The sequence below is a fragment of the Orcinus orca genome, chromosome 6, assembly GCF_937001465.1.
Source record: "Orcinus orca chromosome 6, mOrcOrc1.1, whole genome shotgun sequence".
Classification (NCBI taxonomy): domain Eukaryota; kingdom Metazoa; phylum Chordata; class Mammalia; order Artiodactyla; family Delphinidae; genus Orcinus; species Orcinus orca.
Window position 1 is genome coordinate 120,625,230 of NC_064564.1, and position 22,403 is coordinate 120,647,632.

The 22,403-nt window shown below is 55.2% G+C and overlaps 1 protein-coding gene and 2 long non-coding RNA genes across 11 annotated transcripts in view; 1 reads left to right on the forward strand and 2 right to left on the reverse strand.

Annotated features, from left to right (window-relative positions):
- Nucleotides 1-22,403, forward strand: part of EHMT1 (euchromatic histone lysine methyltransferase 1) — a 147,171-nt gene that overhangs the window by 123,517 nt on the left and 1,251 nt on the right. For 8 of the 9 annotated variants that reach the window (XM_049711161.1, XM_049711163.1, XM_049711164.1 and 5 more), the window contains 9 exons: nucleotides 822-926; nucleotides 6,759-6,913; nucleotides 7,693-7,860; nucleotides 7,974-8,118; nucleotides 8,469-8,546; nucleotides 9,488-9,603; nucleotides 10,718-10,804; nucleotides 11,226-11,304; nucleotides 22,123-22,298. In XM_049711161.1, the coding sequence (XP_049567118.1) occupies nucleotides 822-926; nucleotides 6,759-6,913; nucleotides 7,693-7,860; nucleotides 7,974-8,118; nucleotides 8,469-8,546; nucleotides 9,488-9,603; nucleotides 10,718-10,804; nucleotides 11,226-11,304; nucleotides 22,123-22,298 (1,109 nt within the window). Of the gene's footprint in view, nucleotides 1-821; nucleotides 927-6,758; nucleotides 6,914-7,692; nucleotides 7,861-7,973; nucleotides 8,119-8,468; nucleotides 8,547-9,487; nucleotides 9,604-10,717; nucleotides 10,805-11,225; nucleotides 13,135-13,321; nucleotides 20,154-22,122; nucleotides 22,299-22,403 lie in introns of those variants that run through there. The other variant, XR_007477987.1, reaches the window with a different exon arrangement.
- LOC125964748 (uncharacterized) overlaps nucleotides 1-22,403 on the reverse strand; it is a 237,139-nt gene that overhangs the window by 102,351 nt on the left and 112,385 nt on the right. The window lies entirely within an intron of this gene.
- LOC125964747 (uncharacterized) lies at nucleotides 12,967-13,531 on the reverse strand. The gene is made up of 3 exons (XR_007478004.1): nucleotides 13,434-13,531; nucleotides 13,156-13,279; nucleotides 12,967-13,092 (listed from the first exon to the last, which is right to left on the reverse strand). It is a non-coding gene; the product is annotated as an uncharacterized LOC125964747 (long non-coding RNA).

The following is a 22,403-nucleotide window of genomic DNA, read 5'->3' on the forward strand; positions in this document are numbered from 1 at the left end:
TTTTTCCAACCTCTGTTCTAGTGGGGTCCAGGGGCCCCCTTCCCCTGTTTTGGTTTTTTATCTCCCACTCGGTCGGGTTTTGTGAGTTTCTTCCCCCAGCCTGGGCTGTGTTGCCCCTGCCGTGTCCCCAGTGCCCATGGTAGGCCTGCAGGGACCATCTCTCTTTAGTCATGGAGGCCGTGTGCATCCACCAGGAAAATGTGGCGACTGGAAAGTGGAGAATGTTGTGCTAGAGTGTTTGCAGAGTAGGAACTGGCACCGTAATACTCGTTTCCTAAGAGTCGCCTCTGGGGTAGAGCGGCACACAGCCAGCTCATCACAGCCATGGTCCAGCCTGCAGGGGGTTCAGCCCTGGTGAGCTTCTGCTCCGGCCCTTAAAGAAGAGGCTGGGACTTTTCATGGCCTCCATTCATCTCTGGGCCTGATGTCCATCCGTCTGTCTGTCTGTAGTTCTTGGCTGTTGCTCCTGCTTCGTGCATGGAGTCTGTCCTGGGACCAGAAGGGTGGGCAGGTGCGTCCCGGTCAGTGCTTCCTGCCAGCCGGGCACGGACTCTGCAGCTGGGTCTGCTCCGTGGCCTTCAGACCTTTTTCTTAGGTGACGCTGTCATGTGTGCACAGGTGTGTCGAGTTGCCCGGTGGGCCCTGCCTGCTCGCTGGGATCCCCAGGCAGCGCTCTGAGCCTCAGTTTCCTCCAACAAAATGGGGACTCAGGCTGGCTCCCGCCCCCTGGGGCCTCCTTGCAGGTCCCGTGTGATGAGGTGCCTCACGTCTTGTGTCTCGAGGAGCTGTGATGGATGTTTGTTTCTTTCTTTTGAAATCAGGATGATGGCGGCTGGACGCCCATGATTTGGGCCACTGAGTATAAGCACGTGGACCTTGTGAAACTGCTGCTGTCCAAGGGGTCTGACATCAACATCCGGGACAACGTGAGTCTCCCCCGGGAGGCGGACCCTGGAGGACTGGGGACGGGTGTGTTGGGTGGCAGCGTCCTAGCACCTACCTGTGGCTCTGACCTCTTCCCCTTGAGTCGCCAGCCATGTGTTGACCCAGTGCGGTTTCCAGTGGTTATCTTGTGTGTCAGCCAGCTGCTGGATGTGAACCGAGGGGCACAGTTCCCTGAGACCTGCCCCTCGGGCAGAGCTGCATTTTTAGAGGTCTTTAGAGACACTGGCTCCCATGTCTGTGGTGACGTCCGAGGCCCCAGGGCTCACCCCACTCCTGGGCCAAGGTCGGGGGACTCGCCAGTCCCTCTGGGTACAGCCCCCTGCTGTGTATCAGTGGAGCTGTTTGGTCACAGGCAGCACCAGGCGCATCTGATGAACTCAAAGGGGAATTTCTCGGGCGGGCTTCAGGGACCCACAGCACCGGGGCGGTGGTAGGGCTGGCAGAGTTGGGGGGCTGCTCTGGCACGAGCCCCTGTGCTGCTTCCCAGGCGGAGGGACAGGGCTCCTGGGACACAGACAGGGTGTGGCCTGTGGAGCTGTCTCCACCTTTACAGCGTTACCCAAGCCATAAGTAGGAAGTCTAGCCACACGCTCGTTAAACTGATACTGGAATAAGGCAGGAAGGCATGCCCACCCCTCAGTTCGGAGCCCTTAGTGGACTGTTTGAAGAAAGGATGGGAGCAGTGGCTGGTCGGTCCTCCTGGCTGCTCCGCGTGAGGACCCTCCCACACCCAGGAAACAGGAGCAGCAGCTCCCAGCCGAGGGCCAGGCACAGCTGGTTGGGGACGTCTTTGCCGACTCCACAGAGCTGGGCCCTGGGACGAGAGCAGCTGAGGGCCGGGAAGCCCTGGGGGCTTCAGGTGAGGGTGGCGCGGAGGGAGGCGACAAGGTCCGGGGAAGCTACAGCACACGGCAGTCACGCTCTGCCTTGTTCCTCGAGGGATGGGGTCGTGGTTTGGAGCAGCCTCGGCCCTGGGTGCTTGGGCGGGACTGGACCGTCTGGGCACATGGGCAGCGCACGGCCTCGCAGCATCCAGCAGTGTAGGCTCTGGTTGTTCTGAGGGATTGGAAGAACTGATTGAGTCGTGTGTTTGTTATTTATATGATGAAACAGCGTCATTGTTTTATTTCAATAGCTTCATTGAAGTATGGCTGGCAGACTGTGCTATTAAAGTGTACAATTAGATAAATTCTAACCCCAGCCACCATCACACAACCAGGACAGTGGATGTCACTTACCCCTCGGTTTCCTCCTGTGCCTCCTAACCAGCCCCCCTTAACCAGACGTGACCAGCCCGCCTGCTTCCTGTCGCGGCCTCGCTTCTCGTAGTCCCATCCGAGCGTGGGCCCCCCTCCCTTTCTGGTGCTGCGAGAGGCCGTCCGCTTGCTTGTCCTGCGCCTGTGGATCATGGCCGGGCTCCCTGGTGGGGCTGTGGCCTTCCTGCTCAGGCGCTGCCACTCCTGTGGGTGCAGCCGTTTCCAGGGTAGGAGGGTCTGGTTCCTTTCCGGTGTGCCCAGCGCTTAATGTAGTCGGCCTTACCTTCTTTGGTGAAGGGTCTGTTCAGGTCTTTTGCTCGTTTATTACTGGATTGTTTGGCTTCTTATTCTCTAGTTTGGAGAGTTTTTGTGTATTCTGGATACAAGTCTTTTACCAGATCATGTGTCTCATAAATCCTAGCCATTGTCTTTGGAGGAGCACATGTTTCTAATTTTGGTGAAGTCCAGTTTATCAGTTACTTTTTGTATGAATCATGTGAATTCACTGCCAAACCCATGACCCTAGAGACTGTCTGTGTTTCGATCGCAGTCCCTTAGGTTTAGGTGTTAATGTCCATACGTGGTGTGAGGTAGGGACCAGGCTCTTTCTTCTGGTGTGTGGACCTCTAGCTACTCCAGCAGTGTGTTTAGAAAGCAGCCTTTCTCCCTAGATTGGCTTTGCCCTGTGGCCGGACTCAGTCCTCTGGGTCTTGACCTGGGGTCTGTCTTAGTGCTGGGGTCGTGCTCTCTTGTTGAATGCAGCTTCAGGACCTGTAAGGAGAACCTTCCAGTATTAGCTTCCATTTCTCCCTTCCCAGCTTTATGCTGTTCCTCTCGTGCATTTTACTAAATAAACACCACAGTAGTGTTGTTTATTTAAACAACGGTGACCTTTGGAAAAGGCTATAATAATCCTGGCGTGTCAGCTCCCGTGGTCACCTCTTCCTCAGGTCCGTCCATCCACTGCTGTTTGCTTCTGTGCGTCTCATGTCCGTTAGCATTTCCTGCTGTGCTGGGCGGCTTGTGATGGATTCTTTCAGCTTTTTAATGCCTGCGAAGTCCTTACTTTCCTTCACTTTTTTTTTTTTTTAATTATTTTTGGCTGCATTGGGTCTTTGTTGCTGCGCGCGGGCTTCCTCTAGTTGTGGAGAAGGGGGGGCTACTCTTCGTTGTGGTGCGCGGGCTTCTCATTATGGTGCTTGTCTTGTTGCGGAGCACAGGCTCTAGGCGCATGGGCTTCAGTAGCTGTGTCATGTGAGCTCAGTAGTTGTGGCTCACGGACTCTAGAGCGCAGGCTCAGTAGTTGTGGCGCACGGGCTTAGTTGCTCCATGGCGTGTGGGTTCTTCCTGGACCAGGGCTCAAACCTGTGTCCCCTGCATTGGCAGGTGGATTCCCAACCACTTCGCCACCAAGGAAGCCCTTTTCCTTCACTTTTGAAAGGTATTTTGCTGGATATAGAATTGTAACTTGAGAGTTTTTAATTTCAGTACCTGAAACATTCTGCTTTCCTGAGTTCTCACTCGATGCATTTCTAGTGAGAAAGTCTTGGTGGCATCCTTGTCTTCATTTCTCTGTATGTACCACGTCTTTTTTCTTTCAGGTGCTTTTAAGATTGTCTCTTTATCACTGGAGTTCAGCAGTTTGATTATGAGGTGGCTGGTGCTATGTGTGTGCACAAGTGCGCTTAGGCTTCGTGGAGCCCCTTGGGTCTGTGGGTGTGGGGTTTTATCAAGCTGGAAATTTCCTAGTCATTTTTTCCAGTGCTGCTTCTGCCCCTACTCCACTTCTCGAGGCCCCAGGTCCGCGTGTGCCAGGGGGCTTGAAGTTGTTCCACGGCTCACTGAAGCGCTTTTCATTTTCTGAAATTATTTTTACACTCTGGATTTCTGCTCAGCTGGTTTTATTGCTCTGTGTTCAAGCTCACTAGCCTTTTCCTCCACAGCGTCTGTTATGCTGTTAATTCCATCCAGCGTGCTTTCACGTCAGTCATCATGGTTTTCAGTTCTGAACATTCTGCTTGGGTCTTCTTGGTATTTTCTGAAATGTGTCTCTCCTGAACACACAGTTATTCCAGCTGCTTTGATGCCCTCGTTTGCTGGTCTGTGTCAGTTCTGGGTTTCATTCGTTGGTTTTGCTCCCCATTGTGGGTCACGTTTCCTGCGTCTTTGCACTCCTGGTAACCTTGCGCTGGACACGAGACGTTGCGAATTTACCTTGCTGGGAATTTCTGTGTTCCTGGAACTGTTGTGAGCCTTACTCTGGGTGCAGCAAAGTGACCTAGGAATGGTCTGGTCATTTTGGGTTTCACTTTCTAGGTTTGTTAGGTGGTCTGAGCAGGTCTCGGCCCGAGGCTGCTCATCCCCCCTGTGTGGGGCCAGTGCTGAGCCCTCTACACCTGGCCTCAGGGGTGTGTCCTCCTGGAGGTCCAGGTTTGGAGCGTACAGCCCTCCAGAGGCCTCTTTCCCAGCCCCACAGCCTGCTCTGCAGCCCTGGCTGCCCTGGCCTGGAGCCCGAGAGGGACAGTGAGCAGGTAGCCACAGGCCCCCTTTTGCTCCTCTCGGGGGCTCAGCCTTTCACTGCCTGGTGTCCAGTTCTTCCCTTGCTCCTCTTGGGGGGGCAGCCTTTCACTGCCTGGTGTCCAGTTCTTCCCTTGCTCCTCTCGGGGGGGCAGCCTTTCACTGCCTGGTGTCCAGTTCTTGAAAACTGTTATTGCACACGTTTTGACTGTTCTGTCTTACTCTGGTTCTTTCAGGTGTGGAGGGGGGTAAACCCAGTGTGGTCCCTCTTGCCCCGTCTTTGCTGGAAGCCCCATCAGATGTGTAGGCCTGTCGTAACGTAGCTGGTGGACCTCAGAGAGGCTGGGAGATGGCACAGTCCCCCCGGCAGGAGGGCTTAGGGGCCTGGGAAGTTCTCAGAACCTAATTCTGGTGATAAAGTCACAAATCGTTCTGATGAAGGAAAGAGAAAAGAGGCCCCTCAGGAGACTGCAGTTTCACCTAGGAGCTTGCAGATGTGCAGAAGGTGGAAGCCAGAGGGTAGAGAGCTTCTGAGAGTAATGCCCAGGAGGGGAGGCCAGACAAGCCCCAGCTTTTCAGGACACCCCGGGGCTGACGGCAGGGCCAGCCCTTAGTTTTCTCCGTTGGAAACAGACCGATGATGTCGAGGGTGACAGACACAGACCACTTAGCTCCTGCTTCGCTTCTGTCTTTCCTGAAGTTGGTTAAGCTGGAGGCGTGGGATGTACGCGGGTGTTGGGATGGGGCGCTGGGCAGTGCAGGGGGTGCCCCGGTCGCCCGGACGTGCTGCGCCCCTTGGTGGTGTGGGCGGCGCCCCAGGGCCCAGGCTGCGCTTTGGTCCCGGTGGTTCCCCAGGGGTCGGCTGTGTGAGCCAAGCACACTCCCTGCCCGCAGAGCAGAAAGAACAGGCAGCAGCGGCCCCATCTCTGAGGCTAACTCAGAGAAAGAGAACTGCTACAGCGTCACTGGTTACGTCCCTGAGGGAGGAAGGGAGACGGGGGGGCTGGTGAGCAAGGGAGCGGGGGTGGGGGGGTTGGGTGCTGCTCCTTGGGCGGCTGGGCTCCTGGGCTGTCCAGCCGGCCGCGTGGGCGGGCGTGGCTCTCCTTGCGCTGTGTCCCCAGTGTGGCAGGTCGAATGTACGGTGGTTCTTGTTTAGACGTTTTCTTGTTTTTAGGGTTATTCTTCACTGTTATCTTATGTAAGTTGTTTTTTATTTTCCTTCTCTTTCCACATGTATTTGTTCAAAATTGTAGTCTTACTAAGAAGAAACATTGTAGTCTTCTGATAAACTTAATGTGAAAGTTTCGTTATCACGTATATAATCTACACCTGGGAAATCATATATTTCACATATGGCACAAATATTTTTCGAAGTTTTCTTTGCGTCATTTAAAGTTTTTAGTTTTTCATGAAATAAAATTTTTAATTAATCAAATTTGTCTTTTTCAAATCTTTTTTTTTACTCCCCCCAACACTCTCAAAGAGCCCGGCGACAGGCCCGCAGGCGCTGCTGCCCGGCCTGCAAGGCCGACGGTTCCCGAGGCTCTTTTCCAAATCTTGTACAAGTAGTACTCTATCCTGCAATCATAACTGTGTGCCAGAGTCAATATAATTTAAAAGATAAACTATCCCTAGATGTTATATTACTTAACGTGTCGTGTTTAGGGTGGTCTAATTGAGGTTGATGTTTTCTCCTATTTTTAACATATTCTGTACTGTGATAATGTACTTTTTTTTTTTTTTTTTTGTATGCGGGCCTCCCACTGCTGTGGCCTCTCCTGCTGCGGAGCACAGGCTCCGGACGCACAGGCTCAGCGGCCATGGCTCATGGGCCCAGCCGCTCCACGGCATGTGGGATCTTTCCGGACCGGGGCACAAACCCGTGTCCCCGGCATCGGCAGGCGGACTCTCAACCACTGCGCCACCAGGGAAGCCCGACAATGTACTTTTATAACGAAAACAAGACAAAATGGAAAGGAAGCCTCTGTCGGGTGGGCCGCGCCGCCCCCTCGGCCTCACGTGCTTGTGTCTTCCGTGCAGGAGGAGAACATCTGCCTGCACTGGGCGGCCTTCTCGGGCTGTGTGGACATCGCTGAGATCCTGCTGGCCGCCAGGTGCGACCTCCACGCCGTGAACATCCATGGAGACTCGCCCCTGCACATCGCCGCCAGGGAGGACCGCTACGCCTGTGTCGTGTGAGTGGCTCCGGGTGCTCTGGGGACTTTCTGCGGCGGACGAGGCTCTTCTGTTCACGCCTGCAGTCAGCGTGGCTTCGGGAGGATCGTGGTGAAAATCCCCAAATACGCAGGTCACACGTGGAGCGGAGCCCCGTCCTAACACCTCTGCTCGGGGCCAGAGGAGCGGCACCCACGGGAGGGCTGGAGGGCCAGCTGGGAGCCCACCACCACCACCGGAAGCCCCTCCTGCATCACTTTTGCCCGTTGCCGTCAGGTCCAGAGCCTTTGCTCTGCTCCTGGCGGTAGCTCAGGGAGGAGTGGCCCCCACTTCTCATCTCATGGGGGCCTGGGACTAGGGGATGCCCCTGTGGTGGGGCCCTCGGCCTCTCAGATAGGGACCTTGGGGGCACAGGGCTCTGGCGCACCATCTGGCCCTGACTGGGTCAGGCCTCGGATTGCCTACTGGGCGTTAACTGAGTACGTGGCCGGCTAGGCATTGCTGCCCTTTTCATCCTGAGGGTGCCTTTGAACGGAAAAGCCAAGAAAAATCAACTACCATCCCTGGTTATTTACATGCTCTTCCCTTCGAGGAAAAGGAGGGCTTTTGACAGTAAACGGGGGAGAAGAGTAATGATGTCTGTCCGTGGTGAGCAGAAGCACCGGCCGGTGAGCTGGTTCATCTGAAAGCGGATGCCGTTTCCTCCTTATTTTTACTGATCGTTGTCATCCTGCGAAGCTCATCCTTGTATCTTTTGACTTAAGATCTGAATGTTCTGTGGACTTGCGTTTCCCTCCAGCCTCTTCCTGTCCCGGGACTCCGACGTCACACTGAAGAATAAGGAGGGGGAGACGCCCCTGCAGTGCGCCAGTCTCAACTCGCAGGTGTGGAGCGCCCTGCAGATGAGCCAGGCGCTGCGCGATGCAGCCCCTGACAGGCCCGCCCTGGTGGAGAAGACGGTGAGCAGGTGAGGAGCACGAGGCAGGGCCTGCCTCCGGGCGGGGTTGAGGGTCGGAGCGGAAGCCTCTCTGGGCTGGGCCAGGGCTCACCGGGAAAGCTGACGGCCCCTTCCTGCGGCAGAGACATCGCTCGGGGCTATGAGCGAATCCCCATACCGTGTGTCAACGGTGTGGACAGCGAGCCGTGCCCCAGCAACTATAAGTACGTGTCTCAGAACTGTGTGACGTCCCCCATGAACATCGACAGGAACATTACCCACCTGCAGGTCAGCGGTGGGGGGGGCCCTGCTGTGGGATGTTGCCTCTGCGGCCCCCAGAGCAGCCTGGGCAGCGGGGAGGGGTGCCCTCAGGGCCGCAGTGGCTCTGCCCCGGTCTTTCCCCTCCTGGGGCTGTGCCCACCCAGTGTCTGAGCCTCCTTTCCTCCTTTGGGTCCCTCCCCAGCCCCTCCTGCGAGCCCCCGAGGCCTCGTGCCTGAGCGTTCTCTCCACACCCTCCTTCCTGAGGGGCTGCACGCCCCCCGTGTCCTCAAGAGTCAGAATTTTGAGGATTGTCACTGGAGTTGTGAACAGCACTGGGGGGCGGGGCGGGGCTCCATCTGACACGCCCCTCCCTCCAGTACTGCGTGTGCATCGACGACTGCTCCTCCAGCAACTGCATGTGCGGCCAGCTGAGCATGCGCTGCTGGTACGACAAGGTGAGCCTGCGTGGGGGCCTGGCTGGGGAGGAGCGACAGAGGCCACCAGGGGATAGGGGCAGGACCGAGGCCGGGTACTGGGGATGGAGCCAGCATTCTCTGTGGGCCCTGGGGGTGGCCAGAGGGAACTGACTGGGCGGCAGAGGTGGCCATCCCTGAGCCTGGCCTGGAGGGAGCCGAGGAGAGAAGGGCTCCCAAGGCCGGTTTCTGAGACGAGAGCCCTCCCTGGCTTTGGTTTGGGGAGTTCAGGGTGTCCTGGAATGGAGAGGGCACACAGGCCCGGCATGGAGGCCACTGGCACAGAGTCAACATTACAGCAAAGGGGGCGTCAAGAGTGTCGTCCAAACAAGAGGCTCAGGTGTCGTGGGCAGGACTGGCGGGGCTCAGGTCTCCTGGTGTTTCCCGCGAAGCCTGGCCGTGCTGAGAGGGGGCAAGTTCTTAACTGTTCAGAGCAGCCACTGGAGCTGGCAGGGCCTCGGACGCGGCTGCACAGCCTGGGCTCAGCCCAGCGTCTCTGCTGCGTCTCGGGTGTCGGACAGAAAAGCGGTGACAGGTCCCTCGGGAGCTGGGGGTTTGCAGAGTGGCAGGTGGTGCTGGCAGGGGGTCCAGGCTGGAGGCTGCAGAGCAGGAGTCCAGGGGCCCACGAGCTGATGGCCTCAGGGAGGCTGAGAGAGGATGACGGGGATGGGGGGAGGTCGACTGGGGCAGAGAGGCTGGCCACAGTCAGGGACCAGGGAGAGCTGTCCCAGAGGTTTCCAAAAGCCATGTAGATTCCTGGCCAGAGACTTTGCGTGGCCTTGGACAAAGCGTGAGCGTGTGGCCTTACCCTGTCCTCCCAGGTGTGGAGTTTGGCCAGAAACCATGCTTTCTGGGGCGGTGTTTTGATTTGAGGAGGCATGTTGGTGTCAGTTACTTAGCCCTCGCTACGCGTCTGTCCGCAGGATGGCCGGCTCCTGCCCGAGTTCAACATGGCGGAGCCGCCCCTGCTCTTCGAGTGCAACCACGCTTGCTCCTGCTGGAGGACCTGCCGGAACCGCGTCGTGCAAAACGGCCTCAGGTGAGGTGCCGCGGGCTGGCGCCAGGGTCTCCGTGGTAAAGTTTGAAAGCAGTCAAGTCCCTTGGGCAGCTCTCTAGTTTCACGTGTGTGTCCACAAACGGGAGCAGCGTGTGTTTAGCGTGTGTGTGTTTGCACGTGGAGGTGGCTTTCTCGGAGCCCTTGGCCTCTGCTGATGTTATAGAGGTTGACGTAAAGAGCGGAAGCCTTCCATGTTTCCTACCCGCTCAGACTTGGGTTCAGGTCAGACGGCCCGAAGGCAAGAGGCAGGCTTGCCAAGAGCTGTGTGGTCCAAGCTCACGAGGTCCTGATCTGGTGTGAACACTCATGTGCTTCCCTCATACCCACGTACTGAGTCTCATGTAAAACATGTTGCCACTTGGTACTCGGGCACTTGGTTCACTGACCACCCAGAGCCAGACCCTGGGGTTCTGGTCATGAAACTTCCCTCCGTGAACATGCTCGAGAGTTGGAAAATCAAAGGTTACGAGGGAGGATTTGTATCCTATGTAAGTTTATACGGTATTTTGGGGTCTATTAATATCAGTGTAACCTTACAGCACTTGTGACCAGCCCATACTTCTGTGTCCTGGCGTGTGGCAGAAAGGCCTTGGGTGTGAGGACAGACACGCCACTGGACACACAAATGGCTGGCGGGATGCCCTAGCTCTCGGGGCCTGGGAGGGGCCCCGCAGCTGCCCCCAGGGGCCAGCTCAGCCCTGTGGTTGGCACGCTGCCCGAGCTTGCCTGCATTGCAGCCTGGGACCAGCGGGCCTGCTAATAACCCCTTTGGTCCTCGTCACACGTTGGCGATGAGGGCACTGAGGCTCAGGGAGGGCCGGGGGCTGTGTTCCACGCGCTGACCTCAGGCTGGTGTCTGAGGTTGCCCTGCCTCCTGAGGGTGTGAAGGACGCTGTGAGTGGCGCCTTGGTGCAGGGGCGCGGTTGGGGTGGGGTAACTCTAGGTGTCACTGCTGCATTGCATGTGAAGTTCTAACGCATCTCCAGACATGAAAGTTGTGTTTTCTGTGTTTTTTACTCCTGTCACTTGTGTGGTAACATGAGTGTGAGCTGAGTGTGGTGGAACGTGGCCGTGAGTGGCTGATCCTGTTTTCCAGGACGAGGCTGCAGCTCTATCGGACGCAGAACATGGGCTGGGGCGTGCGGTCCCTGCAGGACATCCCACTGGGCACCTTTGTTTGCGAGTAAGTGAGGGCCCGGTCAGCCCAGGGCTGCTGCTGTCACGGGGGAGGGTGCGACTAGGAGTGCACACTGGCCAGTGGGGGGCCCCACGCTCACCGGGGAGGGGCTGCCTGGGCCTGGCTGTGTGCTCACGCTGCGGGCAGCCCCCGCCCACCTCTGCGTTTCTGCCTGCACTTTCTCACCAGCTCATAACTTATTTCAGAAGATCCATCAGCACTTCATGACGTGTAGGGGATGATCATTTTGGACCCCTGGTCAGATAGAGGGTTTCTGTGTCATCATTTTCTGGGACCCGGATGAAGTCCCTGTTCAGTCACAGGCAGAATTCTCAGTCATGTGGGCTCTGTCAGGGCCCCTGTGCCCTGCGTCTGGGTCCTGGGGGACATGCGCCTGTCACGTTTTCGTCTGCCTCCGCCTCCGCAGGTATGTCGGGGAGCTCATCTCTGACTCGGAAGCTGACGTGCGTGAGGAAGATTCTTACCTCTTTGACCTTGACAACAAGGTAATGCGTCCTGAGGGGTTGGGCGTAGAGCTGATGGGACTGTGCCACGTGGAGGGGCCTGCTGGCGGGGCCCGGGCTGGTAAGGAGGCTCGCCCGCCAGACTGGCGCTGGGTCCCTGATCCCAGAGGTCCTGAGCTTGCCCAGCGAGCCTCGCGTGAGAGTGTGGGACCTCGGACATGTCCCTCCAGCCTCTGAGCCCCACCTTCCTTCTCAGCAAGGGTGAGGGCCGCCAAGAGGCTCGGGGGCCATGTGCACGGGGGTCGAGCCTTCGAGTGGAGTGAGGGTCACACTTGTGAACAGGGTGGGTGCGTCTCTCTGTGACCCCGGTGCCCTCCCAGGTGTGGGTAGAAGAGCTGGACCCTGGCTTCATCCGCTCCGGGCCCTGGTTCCCAGGGCAGTTTCTGAGCCATCGCAGGCTGCCCTGTCCTGCCTTGTCCTGGCTCCCAGGGTTGCTCCTTAATTCAAAAATTGCTGACTTCAGACCTTCTAAGAACTCGCCGTCGCTGCCAGTGGGAGGGAGTTCAGGTGGAGGCGGGGAAACAAGTACTCTGTTCCCCGCAGCAGCTGCGAGACCCCTGAACAGCCACCTGTAGGTCGGGTGAAGCCAGGCGCTCCCCTTCCCGTGCCTGCCACTCTTGGCTGTGTCTTCAGAGCGCCCTGCTCATCGCCTGACCCCGCGCTGCCCCTGCAGCCACACCCTAAGGGGTCAGCATTTGTGAGACAAGTGTCTGGAAGGCCTGTGTTCCTGGAGGTTGCAGCCTGGGGCGCGGCTCTAGCCCAGGGCCGTGGGGCCAGGCCTTCCCCATGGCACCGCGGCCATCTGCCCGGCCTGTGCGCGCGTGCGCGTGTGTGTGTGTGTGGGGGGGCACTGCAGCCGGGCCGGGTTTCCTGCCCACCTGTGTCTGCTGAGCAGTTTGCCTCTTACTGGTTTGCAGCAGTTCTTTCCATGTTCTGGATCAGTGCTCTTTCCTGACGTTTGACTTGCAGATATCTTCCCTCTGTGGCTTGTTTACTTCCTGACGATGTCTTTTAATGAACAGAAGTTCTTATTTTTATTATCCTCCAACTTTGCAGTCTTTTTATGTATACAGGTGGGTTTCTATAATGTCCAAGACAAGTTTTTCCAAAACCCAGCTCACAAAGATACACATTTATATTGTTTCCCAGAAGGTGCTGAAGGGGGTCAAGCTTTATTTTTTTCCCTGTATTGACATCTGTGTGACTGAGCACCATTTGTTGAAAAGATTGTCCTTTCCCCACCCCTCAGCAGTGCAGATTTTGTCATATATCAGGTGTCTGCGAGACCTTGGATTGGCCTCTGTCTGCCGACTGCCTTGGGCAGCCTGTACTGTATTAGTTATCCTAGTTTACCTCCCCTTACCTTGGGGTTCTTGGGAGTGTCTGCTCTTCTTGGTCTCTCAAAGTTTCCATATAAGTTTTAAAATCAGCTTGACAAGTTCCACAAAACTCCTGTAGGGATTTGATTGCATAGCATTGAACCTGTGAGCCAGATTAGATCATGGCATCAAACCTGTAAACCTCATTAGGGATCATAGTATTGACCCGTGAACCAGGTTAGGATCAGAGCAATGACCTGTGAACCAGGTTAGGGTCAGAGCATTGACCCATGAATAAGGATAAGGATAGGGTCAGAGCACTGACCTGTGAACCCAGTTAGGGTCAGAGCATTGACAGGTGAACCAGGATAGGGTCAGAGCATTGAACCTGTGAACCCAGTTAGGGTCAGAGCATTGACAGGTGAACCAGGATAGGGTCAGAGCATTGAACCTGTGAACCCAGTTAGGGTCAGAGCATTGACAGATGAACCAGGTTAGGGTCAGAGCATTGAACCTGTGAACCCAGTTACGGTCAGAGGATTGACCCGTGAACCAGATTAGGGTCAGAGCATTGACCTGTGAACCTGTTAGGGTCAGAGCACTGATCTGTAAACCAGGATAGAGTCAGAGCTTTGAACCTGTGAATCCATTTAGGGTCAGAGCACTGACCTGTGAACCAGGATAGGGTCAGAGCATTGACCTGTGAACCCGTTAGGGTCAGAGCATTGACCTGTGAACCAGTTAGGGTCAGAGCACTGACCTGTAAACCAGGATAGGGGCAGAGCTTTGAACCTGTGAATCCAGTTAGGGTCACACCATTGACCTGTGAACCAGTTAGGCTCAGAGCACTGACCTGTGAATCCGGTTAGGGTCATAGCGTTGACCTGTGATGGTTCGCTGGGCCATCTGCTCCTTCCCGTTGGGAGTGGTGACCCAGATAGCCGTGCGGGGCTGTGTGCTGGCCTGCGGGTGGACCCGCTGGTTCTGGGTTTTATGGCCAGGAGTGCACCTGCGGTGGATTTTCAGACTTGACTTCTGTGGATGTGAGTCTTTGTTTCTCTCGGTAAATTCTTGGGGGTGGAATTACTGCCGTCTGGTGAGTGTTCACTTACTGACTTTAGAAGAAACGGCAAACAGTTTCCGGAGGGCTTGTTCCCCCCACACTCGCCAGCAGGAAAGGGCAGCTCAGACACTAATTTTGATGCCCCGTGATGGCAGCATCTTTTTTTTTAAATAATTTTTATTGGAGTATAGTTGCTTTACCATGTTGTGTTTCTGCTGTACAGCAAAGTGAATCAGCTATACATATACATATATCCCCTTTTTTTTGGATTTCCTTCCCATTTAGGTCACCACAGAGCACTGAGTAGAGCTCCCTGTGCTATACAGTAGGTTCTCATTAGTTATCTGTTTTATACACAGTAGTGTATATATGTCAATCCCAATCTCCCAGTTCATCCCACCCTCCCTTCCCCCCCTTGGGGTCCATATGATTGTTCTCTACATCTGTGTCTCTATTTCTGCTTTGCAAATAAGTTCATCTGTACCATTTTTCTAGATTCCACATATAAGCAGTATTATATGATATGTTTTTCTGACTTACTTCACTCTGTGTGAGTCTTTGGGTCCACCCACATCTCTGCAAATGACACTATTTCGTTCCTTTTTATGGCTGAGTAATATTCCACTGTATGCACCACATCTTCATTATATGGCAGTGTCTTTTCACAGCTTAGTGGCTTCCTTACATCTTCGTTCGTGGAGAAGTTTTAAAAATTTATTGTGGGTTGTTCCGTCGGGCCGCTTGTCGTAAGAGCTCTTCACAAGCCCTGAATGGTACCCTTTGTCCAATGTGTGTTGTGAGTATTTCCCTCCTGCCTTTCCTTCCTCTTCACAGAACAGAAAACGTTTTTAATGGTTTAGTGCTTTATGTGTCCTAAGAAATCTTTGCTGCAAGGTTGTGAAGATTTTCTCTTTTCTCTAGAATTTTTGTATTTTAGCAAAATTACATTTAGATCTATGATCTGTTCCAAGAACTTCTGTATATGGTTTGTTTTTTTCGCTTAACATATTTTTTTTTGGTGAGATCACTTAAGTTCTATTCTCTTAGCAGATTTCGGCTGTACAAAACAGTGTCATCAACTGTAGTCACCATGTTATACATTTGATCCTCAGGCCTTTTTCATTTTATAAATTTACTGTCTCCCTGTTTGCCCCACTCCTCACCCCCTGGCAACCCCTATTCTACTCGGTTTCCATGAAAGTTTGCCTTAAAAAAAAAAAGTAAGAGGCCACATAAAGTGACACCATGCCGTCTTTGTCATTTGCTGGCTTATCTCAGATGATGCCCTTGAGGTTCATCCATATTGTCCCAAATGGCAGGATTGCCTTTTTTTTTTTAAGGCTGAATAGTATTCCACTGTATGTGTGTGCCACATTTTCTTATCCATTAATGGACACTTGGTTATTTCCATATCTTGGCTGCTGTGAATAATGCTGCAGTGGACATGGGGGAGCAGATATCTCTTCAAGGTTGTGGTTTTGTTTCCTTCGTAAATGTCCTGGAGTGGGATCGCTGGATCACACGGTAGTTCTGTTTTCACCTTCTTGAGGAAGCTTCATCCACACTGTTGTCCACAGTGGCTGCACCGATTTACCTCCCCCCCGCAGTGCACCGAGGGCTCCCTTTTCTCCACACCCTCGCCAGTGCTTCTTGTCTTTTTGATGACGTCATTCTGACAGGTGTGAGGTGATTAATCATTGTGGTTTTGATGTGCATCTCTCTGATGATTAGTGATGTGGAGCATCTTTTCATGTACCTGTTGGCCATCTGTGTGTCTTCTTTGGAAAGATGATTATTCAGTTCCTCTGCCCATTTTTTAAATTGGCTTTTTTTTTTTTTGCTACTGAGTTGTGTGAGTTCTTTATATATTTTGGATAATAACCCCTTATCAGACACATGGTTTGCAAATATTTTCTCCCATTCGGTAGCTGCCTCTTTCTTTCTTTTTTGCCGCACGTCTCGGCTTACAGGATCTTAGTTCCCCGACCAGGGAGTGAACCTGGGCCTATGGCAGTGAAAGCGCTGAGTCCTAACCCGTGGACCACCAGGGAACACCTGGTACCTGCTTTTTCATTTTGTTGATGGTTTCCTTTGCTGTGCAGAAGCTTTTTAGTTCAGTGTAGTCCACTTGTTTACTTTTGCTTTTGTTGTCTTTGCTTTTGGTGTCAAATCCAAAAAATCATTCAAGACCAATATCAAAGGGCTTCCCACCTCTGTTTTCTTCTAGAAGTCTCACGGTTTCAGGTCTCACGTTTTGCATTGATTTTTGTTTTTGGTGTAAGATAGGGGTTGAGGTTCCCTTTTGTCCATGTGAATGTAAAGTCTCTACTTGCACTATTGAAAGTAGGTCTGTCTGGACTATGTTTTTTTCCTTTGATTTATTTGCCAGTCCGTAACCTACATCACTCTGTCCTGATCACAGGCACACCTCGGAGATGCTGCGGGTTCAGTTCCAGACCAGCAACATAGTGAATATTACAGTAGAGCGTATTACAGTACACACTTTTTTTTTTTTTTTGGTCCCAGTGCATCTAAAAGTCATGTTTATACTATAGGCTGTTAAGTGTACAATAGCATTATCTTATAAAAATAATGTATATACCTTAATCAAAAGATGCTTTATTGCTAAAAAATGCTAACCATCATCTGAGCCTTCAGCGGGTCATAGTAGTAACATCAAAGGTCACTGACCACAGATACCGTAACAAATACAGTAGTACTGAAAACGTTTAAAATACTACGAGAATTACCAGAATGTGACGGAGACAGGAAGTAAGCAGATATTGTTGGAAGAATGGAGCCCGCAGACGCACTGGATGCGGTGTCTGCAAAGTTCAGCAAACCAAGGTGCGCCCGTACGGCTGTGAGACTAAACCCTGAAACCAGGTCGCGTTGTGCTCAGACCCTGTTTCCTCCAAAAGCCGTTTCACCTTTTCTGTGTCCTTTGCATTTCCCTGTAGATTCTGGAATCAGGGCATCAGTACAGGAAGCCGCGGCCGGAGCCCTGTTGGGGTTGCCTCCCGTTTGTTGCTGAGTTTAGGGCGTCGGCATCTGCACAGCGTTAGGTCTCCTGGTCCCTGGTGTTGCGTCCAGGTGTCCGCAGAGCTTGCGGGCTCTCAGGGTGTAGATCTTACACATGTTCCCTTAAGTTTATTCCCAAGTATTCCATGCTCTTATGCTTTCGTAAACAGTGTTGCTGTTTACTTCGTTGTCTGATTGTTGCTAGGATATGGAAATACTTGGTTTTTTGTATATCGACCTTGCTAAATCCACTTGTTAATTCCAGTAGCTTTTTTGACGATTCTCTAGGATTTTCTGTATGCATAACTGTGTCATGTGTGAGTAAAGACAGCTCTACTTCTTCCTTGCCCTTCTAAGTCTGTGCTGAGAGCCTGGCTGGGGTCTCAGCAGTGGGAGGGGACATCCTTGCCTGTCTCTGTCAAGGGAAAAGCATTCATTCTTTGAACACTAAGTGTGATGTGAGCTGTGAGCTTTTTGTAGATGCCCTCGTAGAAGTGTTCTGGTGCTGACTTGTTTACTGAGGCCTAATTTATATGCAGGAAATTCACCCATTTATGTGTCCAGCTCTGTTGGTTTTGACAGGCGTCTCCTTGTTCCTGCCCCATCAGTGATCTCAGGGTCCTCTGCTCAGGGTCACCCAGGCCGTCCAGGCGTGGTCCGGCTGCGTCTTTTCTGGACCTTGGACCTCGGAGTCCTCGGGCTCACATGCTGGTTGTCAGAACGCAAGTTCTTGGCTGCAGGACTGAGGTCCAGCCGGGGCTCTGTCTGCTCCCAGGGGCCCCAAGCACACAGCCCCCTTCTTGAAGGCCAGCAGGAGAACCATGCACGGTGTGATGTGATCGCGGGAGTGGCTTTCGTGAGAAGCGAGTCACAGGTTGCCCAGGGGGTGGGGTTCTGTGAGCGAGCGAGGCTGGGGTGAGCACCACTGCACCGAGATTTGCAGACCAGCTCTCGGGGACACCCGGCCCCTCTGTCCCTGCCGTTTGCCGTTTCCAGAATGTCGTACGGGTGGATTCCCACGGCACATGGCCTCTGGGTCTGGCCCTCTCCCTGGTGGAGGGAACCTCTGGGGGCTCGTCTGCGGTGTCACGTGTTTGTGTTGGTTGGGTCATCACTGCTCCGTCGTGTGGATACCCCTCAGGCTGCTCCTCCATCCACCGCAGACGCGCTTGGGCTGTTGCCAGGTGTTGGCGGTTAGCGCAGCTTTTGAGAGCATTCATGTCAGGCTTTGGGTGGATGTGTCCTCATCCCCTGGGGCCGCGTGGTGGTGACTGGCAGCTTCATGGGAGGCTCGGCCATGTCCCTGGCACACGTGTCCCAAGCATCTGGAGAGTCCTGGCAGGAGGGCAGGTCCAGTGCTGGCTGCTCCTTTGTGGTGGGGAGCAGGGTCCTGGTGTTGGACCATTTCAGTGCTCTTGTAAATGGCATTTTTTCCCCTGATTTAGTTGCTTGATACATAGAAATAGTTACTTTTTTCCAACTAACTTTTTTTTTTTTTTTTTGCTGTACGCGGGCCTCTCACTGTTGTGGCCTCTCCCATTGCGGAGCACAGGCTCTGGACACGCAGGCTCAGCGGCCATGGCTCACGGGCCCAGCCACTCCGCAGCATGTGGGATCTTCCCGGACCGGGGCACGAACCTGTGTCCCCTGCATCGGCAGGCGGACTCTCAACCACTGCACCACCAGAGAAGCCCCCAACTAACTTTTAACTCTGTGACCTGTTAAACTCACTGACTAGATGTAGCATTTATTTGTGAGTTCTCTTCTCAGTGGACACGATCGTGTCATCAGCACACGGTCCCCTCCCGGCCGGGCCGCTGTGCCTGCCTTGGTGGAGAAAAGCTTCCAGAACCCAGGCTCCCACGGGCGCTGGTGCTCAGAGCTCTGTCCCTAGTCCACCAAGAGTGACCTGGATTGACGTTAGGCTGTGTTCAGTGTTTTTCTGCATCTGCTGAAATGCCCCTACAATCTCTCTTGTACTTACTGTAGTAACATGGTGGATAATCTGATTTTATGGGCCATTGTTGGGCCATCATTACTGGTTTGTAATCTCACGCCTGCTTCAGCACGGGGCGTTGTGCTGCCGGTGGTCGGCCTGCACTGGCCCATAGGCTGGCCTGCATGTGTCCCCAGAGCCTGCCCCCGACCATCTGGCACCGCTAGCATCTGTGCCTGTGGGTCTGTGTCTAGTGTCTGGGGGTTTCCTGCTTATTTTCATTCTGTTTGCCCATTGCCCCTTGTTCCTGATGAGTTTTTGTTTGGGTTCCAAGCTCTGTATTTGCAAACCTGCCTGAAGAAATGCATTGAGGCTTCAGAGCCCTCATCTGGAATCACTCGGTCCATTTGTGGGAACGAGGGTGGTTCGGGGCTGAGCTGCAGCCGCCAGCCTCTCCGAGTCTAGCCCAGCCTCCCCTGCAGTGACCCTCGCCCTGGGGTGCAGCCCTCAGGGTCCCACCTGTAGCAAGGAAGGTTCGCAGGGCCCTAGCCCCCCGGCCTCATGCCCGCTGTGCAGCACAGCTAGGAACGCCAGCCGCTGAGCTCGACCCCCGTGGAGGAGCCTTCCCGGAGCGTCCGCTCCTTCACGAGGCGTTTTCTTTGTTGCTTTTTCTGAAATGTTCTGTCAGGCTGTCTCGAGTCTCCGCAGACCAGGCAGCTTGCCTGACCACAGGTCGGCGCTCTGATTCTCACCAACATCCTTTGACAGATGGGGCATGTGCGGACGCTGTCCAGGGAGGGGCGGAGGGGGCGTTCCTGGGGGCCCCAAGGGGGCCCCACACAGGCCTCTCCATGTTCGCCGCTTACCTGTCTGGGAGGAGCTTTCTGTCTCCAGACTGCTCTGGCTGGTGCTTCTGTAAAAACACTGCAGATTCCAAGCCCATTTCTTAATTATCAGATTCTAAGACGTGGAGTTACCCTGTCTGATTGCTGTGCTTGTTTCTCAGCTCCTCCCCTGAGCAGCTCCTGGACCCCTGCCAGCCCCTGGCCCCCATAGGGACATCTCTCCAATGGCCACCCTCTCTCCTCCCGTTGCTGCGACCGCTGCCTTTGACCCCTGGCCTTTCCGTCTCTTCAGCCCCGCACACCGGGCTGTGCCCCTGGGAGGGTCCTGGCAACCCGAGTGCCGCTGACTCTGGGCCCTCAGCCCTGGCCCCCAGCTGTGTGGGTCTCCTGCTTGCTCTGGTCCACTCCTCCTGGGCCCGAGCAGGTAGCCCTCTTCAGTCTTACCCCATGGGTCTTTCGTTCTGGGCACGTAAAAAGCCACGGATGCAGCACGTCCCCCGGCCGTTCCAGCTCAGGCCTGTGTGTCCCCGAGTGTTGGCATGTCAGAGTGCCCATACCCACTGGGCCATCTGCCCGTGCCTCGCTCCCCCACCCACCATTTGAGGCATCAGGAAACTTTCCGGTTCTGCCTTCCAGGTATTTCCTGGGTCTGATCACCTGTCCTCATGCTGCTGAGTCTGTCCCTCTCCTTGCTGTTCTGAAACCTTCCAAACACCTGCTCTGTCCCCATCTCCTCCCGCTTCAAGCCTCTTCTCGAGTCCCCTGGTTAACCCGGGTGCCCTCACGCCCTCAGCCTCTCAGAGTCACGATGTGGGTGGCTCGTGTGGGCGTGGGGCTCCCTCCCCACAGTATTTTTGCCTCAGAACCAGGTGTGGGTGGTTTCTGGATCAGAGAAGCTTTAAAAAGGCAGCACATACATCTGAAAGGACACATCTTAAAGACCGAGAAAGGCTGCTTGTCGCAGGAGGGACGCAGGGTCCTCATAGAGGGGAATGGTCAGGTCTTCAGGATGGGTGGCCCCCGCTTGGTGCAGGCCGGTGACCAAGGGCTCAGGACATAACTCCTGGGAAGTGTGGGCAGCATGGCGGGGGCCCAGGGCCAGGGGCCAGTGGGCAGAACCCCCTCTTGTCCCCCAGGAAGCCTTGGTGTCCCTGGGGGGCCACCTGTGGGTCCTGCAGGCTCTGGGCGGGGTCTCCATGCAGGACCCTTACAGGGACTCCCCTTAGGGACCCAGGGGGGAGGGGGTGTCTGGGCCGCCTCGCGCCCCTGGGTGGTAGAGGCGGTGTCCGCAGGGCCCTTCGCTGCTTGGGGTCCAGCCCCGGGCCTCCTTCCTTCGTCACACGGGCACCTGCTTCTCACCCACCCCTTTCTGCTGCTCCTTTAGTCTCTTGTTCAGCTTAGGAAAAAAGAAAAGAGAAAAAGTGAAAACATGTTTCACTTCCTCCAAGGATTTCTTACTCTTGTCTTTATGGATAAAGACACAGAAAGGGGGAGAAAATCAGTATAGTTGAGGCTCTTCCCTGGCCCCTGGGCCCCTGGCCGCTGGCGTGAGGGTCAGACCGCAGTGGCCGACGGCATGGTGGTGCTCCGGGGGGTCTGCTTGCTGCTCGCTCAGGGGTTCGGTTCTGGGTGGGTGTCCTCGCCGTGTGGCCCCTCTGACTTTGGGTCGATCTTGTGCTCTGGATCCTTCCAGAGAAAACTCTTTCCCACGGCTCGGATGGTTAGACCAGGCCCCTTTCTCACGGTCAGCTCAGCCCCTTCTGCCCTGTGTTGTTACCGCGGCAGCAATGCCAGAGGCATGGTTGGGACCCCGGTCCCGGGGCTCCTCTCTGTCCTGAAGGGTCTGTGGTTTTCTGAGTCCCCTCGTGAGCGACCTGGCAGCTTCCCTCCCGCTGTCCCACTGCCCCTCAGCCCCTCAGCTCCCAAGCAACTCTGCCCCGCTGCCCCTCTGCCCCTTTGCCCCCTGCCTCTCTGCCCCCCTGTCCCTCTGCCCCTCTGTCCCTCTACACCTCTGCTCCTCTGTCCCTCTACCCCTCTACTCCTCTGTCCCTCTACTCCTCTGCCCCTCTGCCCCTCTGTCACTCTGCCTCCCGTCCCTCTGTCTCCTGTCCCTCTGCTCCTCTGCTCCCCTGTCCCTCTGCCCTCCGTCCCTCTGTCTCTCCGCCCCCCTGTCCCTCTGCCCCCCGTCCCCGTGTCCCTCTGCCCCTCTGCCCCCCGTCCCTCTGCCCCTCTGCCCCCCGTCCCTCTGTTCCCCTTTCCCGTCTGTCCTCCTGCCCAGTGCCCCCTGCATCTCCCACTCCTGCTAAGTTGTATCCCTGCTTCTCCATCACCAGGTCCCTGGGGAGTTGTGCTGCCCAGTGGTCCTTACAGGACCATGTGGCCCCTTAGCCACCCCACGTGGTTCCCATAATGCTGTCCTCCTCTGTCCTGGTGCTGACAGCATCAGAGCGTCGGATGGGACGGTGCCAGCCACATAGATTATCCATGTTTGTGCTCGTTTTCACCCCTGGAGTTGAAGCCCCAGGAGGGAGGGGGAGGAGAGGGTGGCGTCCGCTGCGTGGCAGTGGCGGTGCCCACGCCTGCCCTCCTGGGACGCTCAGTGCGTGTCTCCCCCAGGATGGAGAGCTGTACTGCATCGATGCGCGTTTCTATGGCAACGTCAGCCGCTTCATCAACCACCACTGCGAGCCCAACCTGGTGCCTGTGCGCGTCTTCATGTCCCACCAGGACCTGCGCTTCCCCAGGATCGCCTTCTTCAGCACCCGCCTGATCGAGGCCGGGGAGCAGCTGGGGTAGGTGCCCGCCAGGCGCACGCACTACCTGCCCCAGACTGGACGGCTCGGGCGGGGCTCGGTGGGCCCGGCTCCCGGGAGGTGCTGGTGGGCCCGGACCCCAGC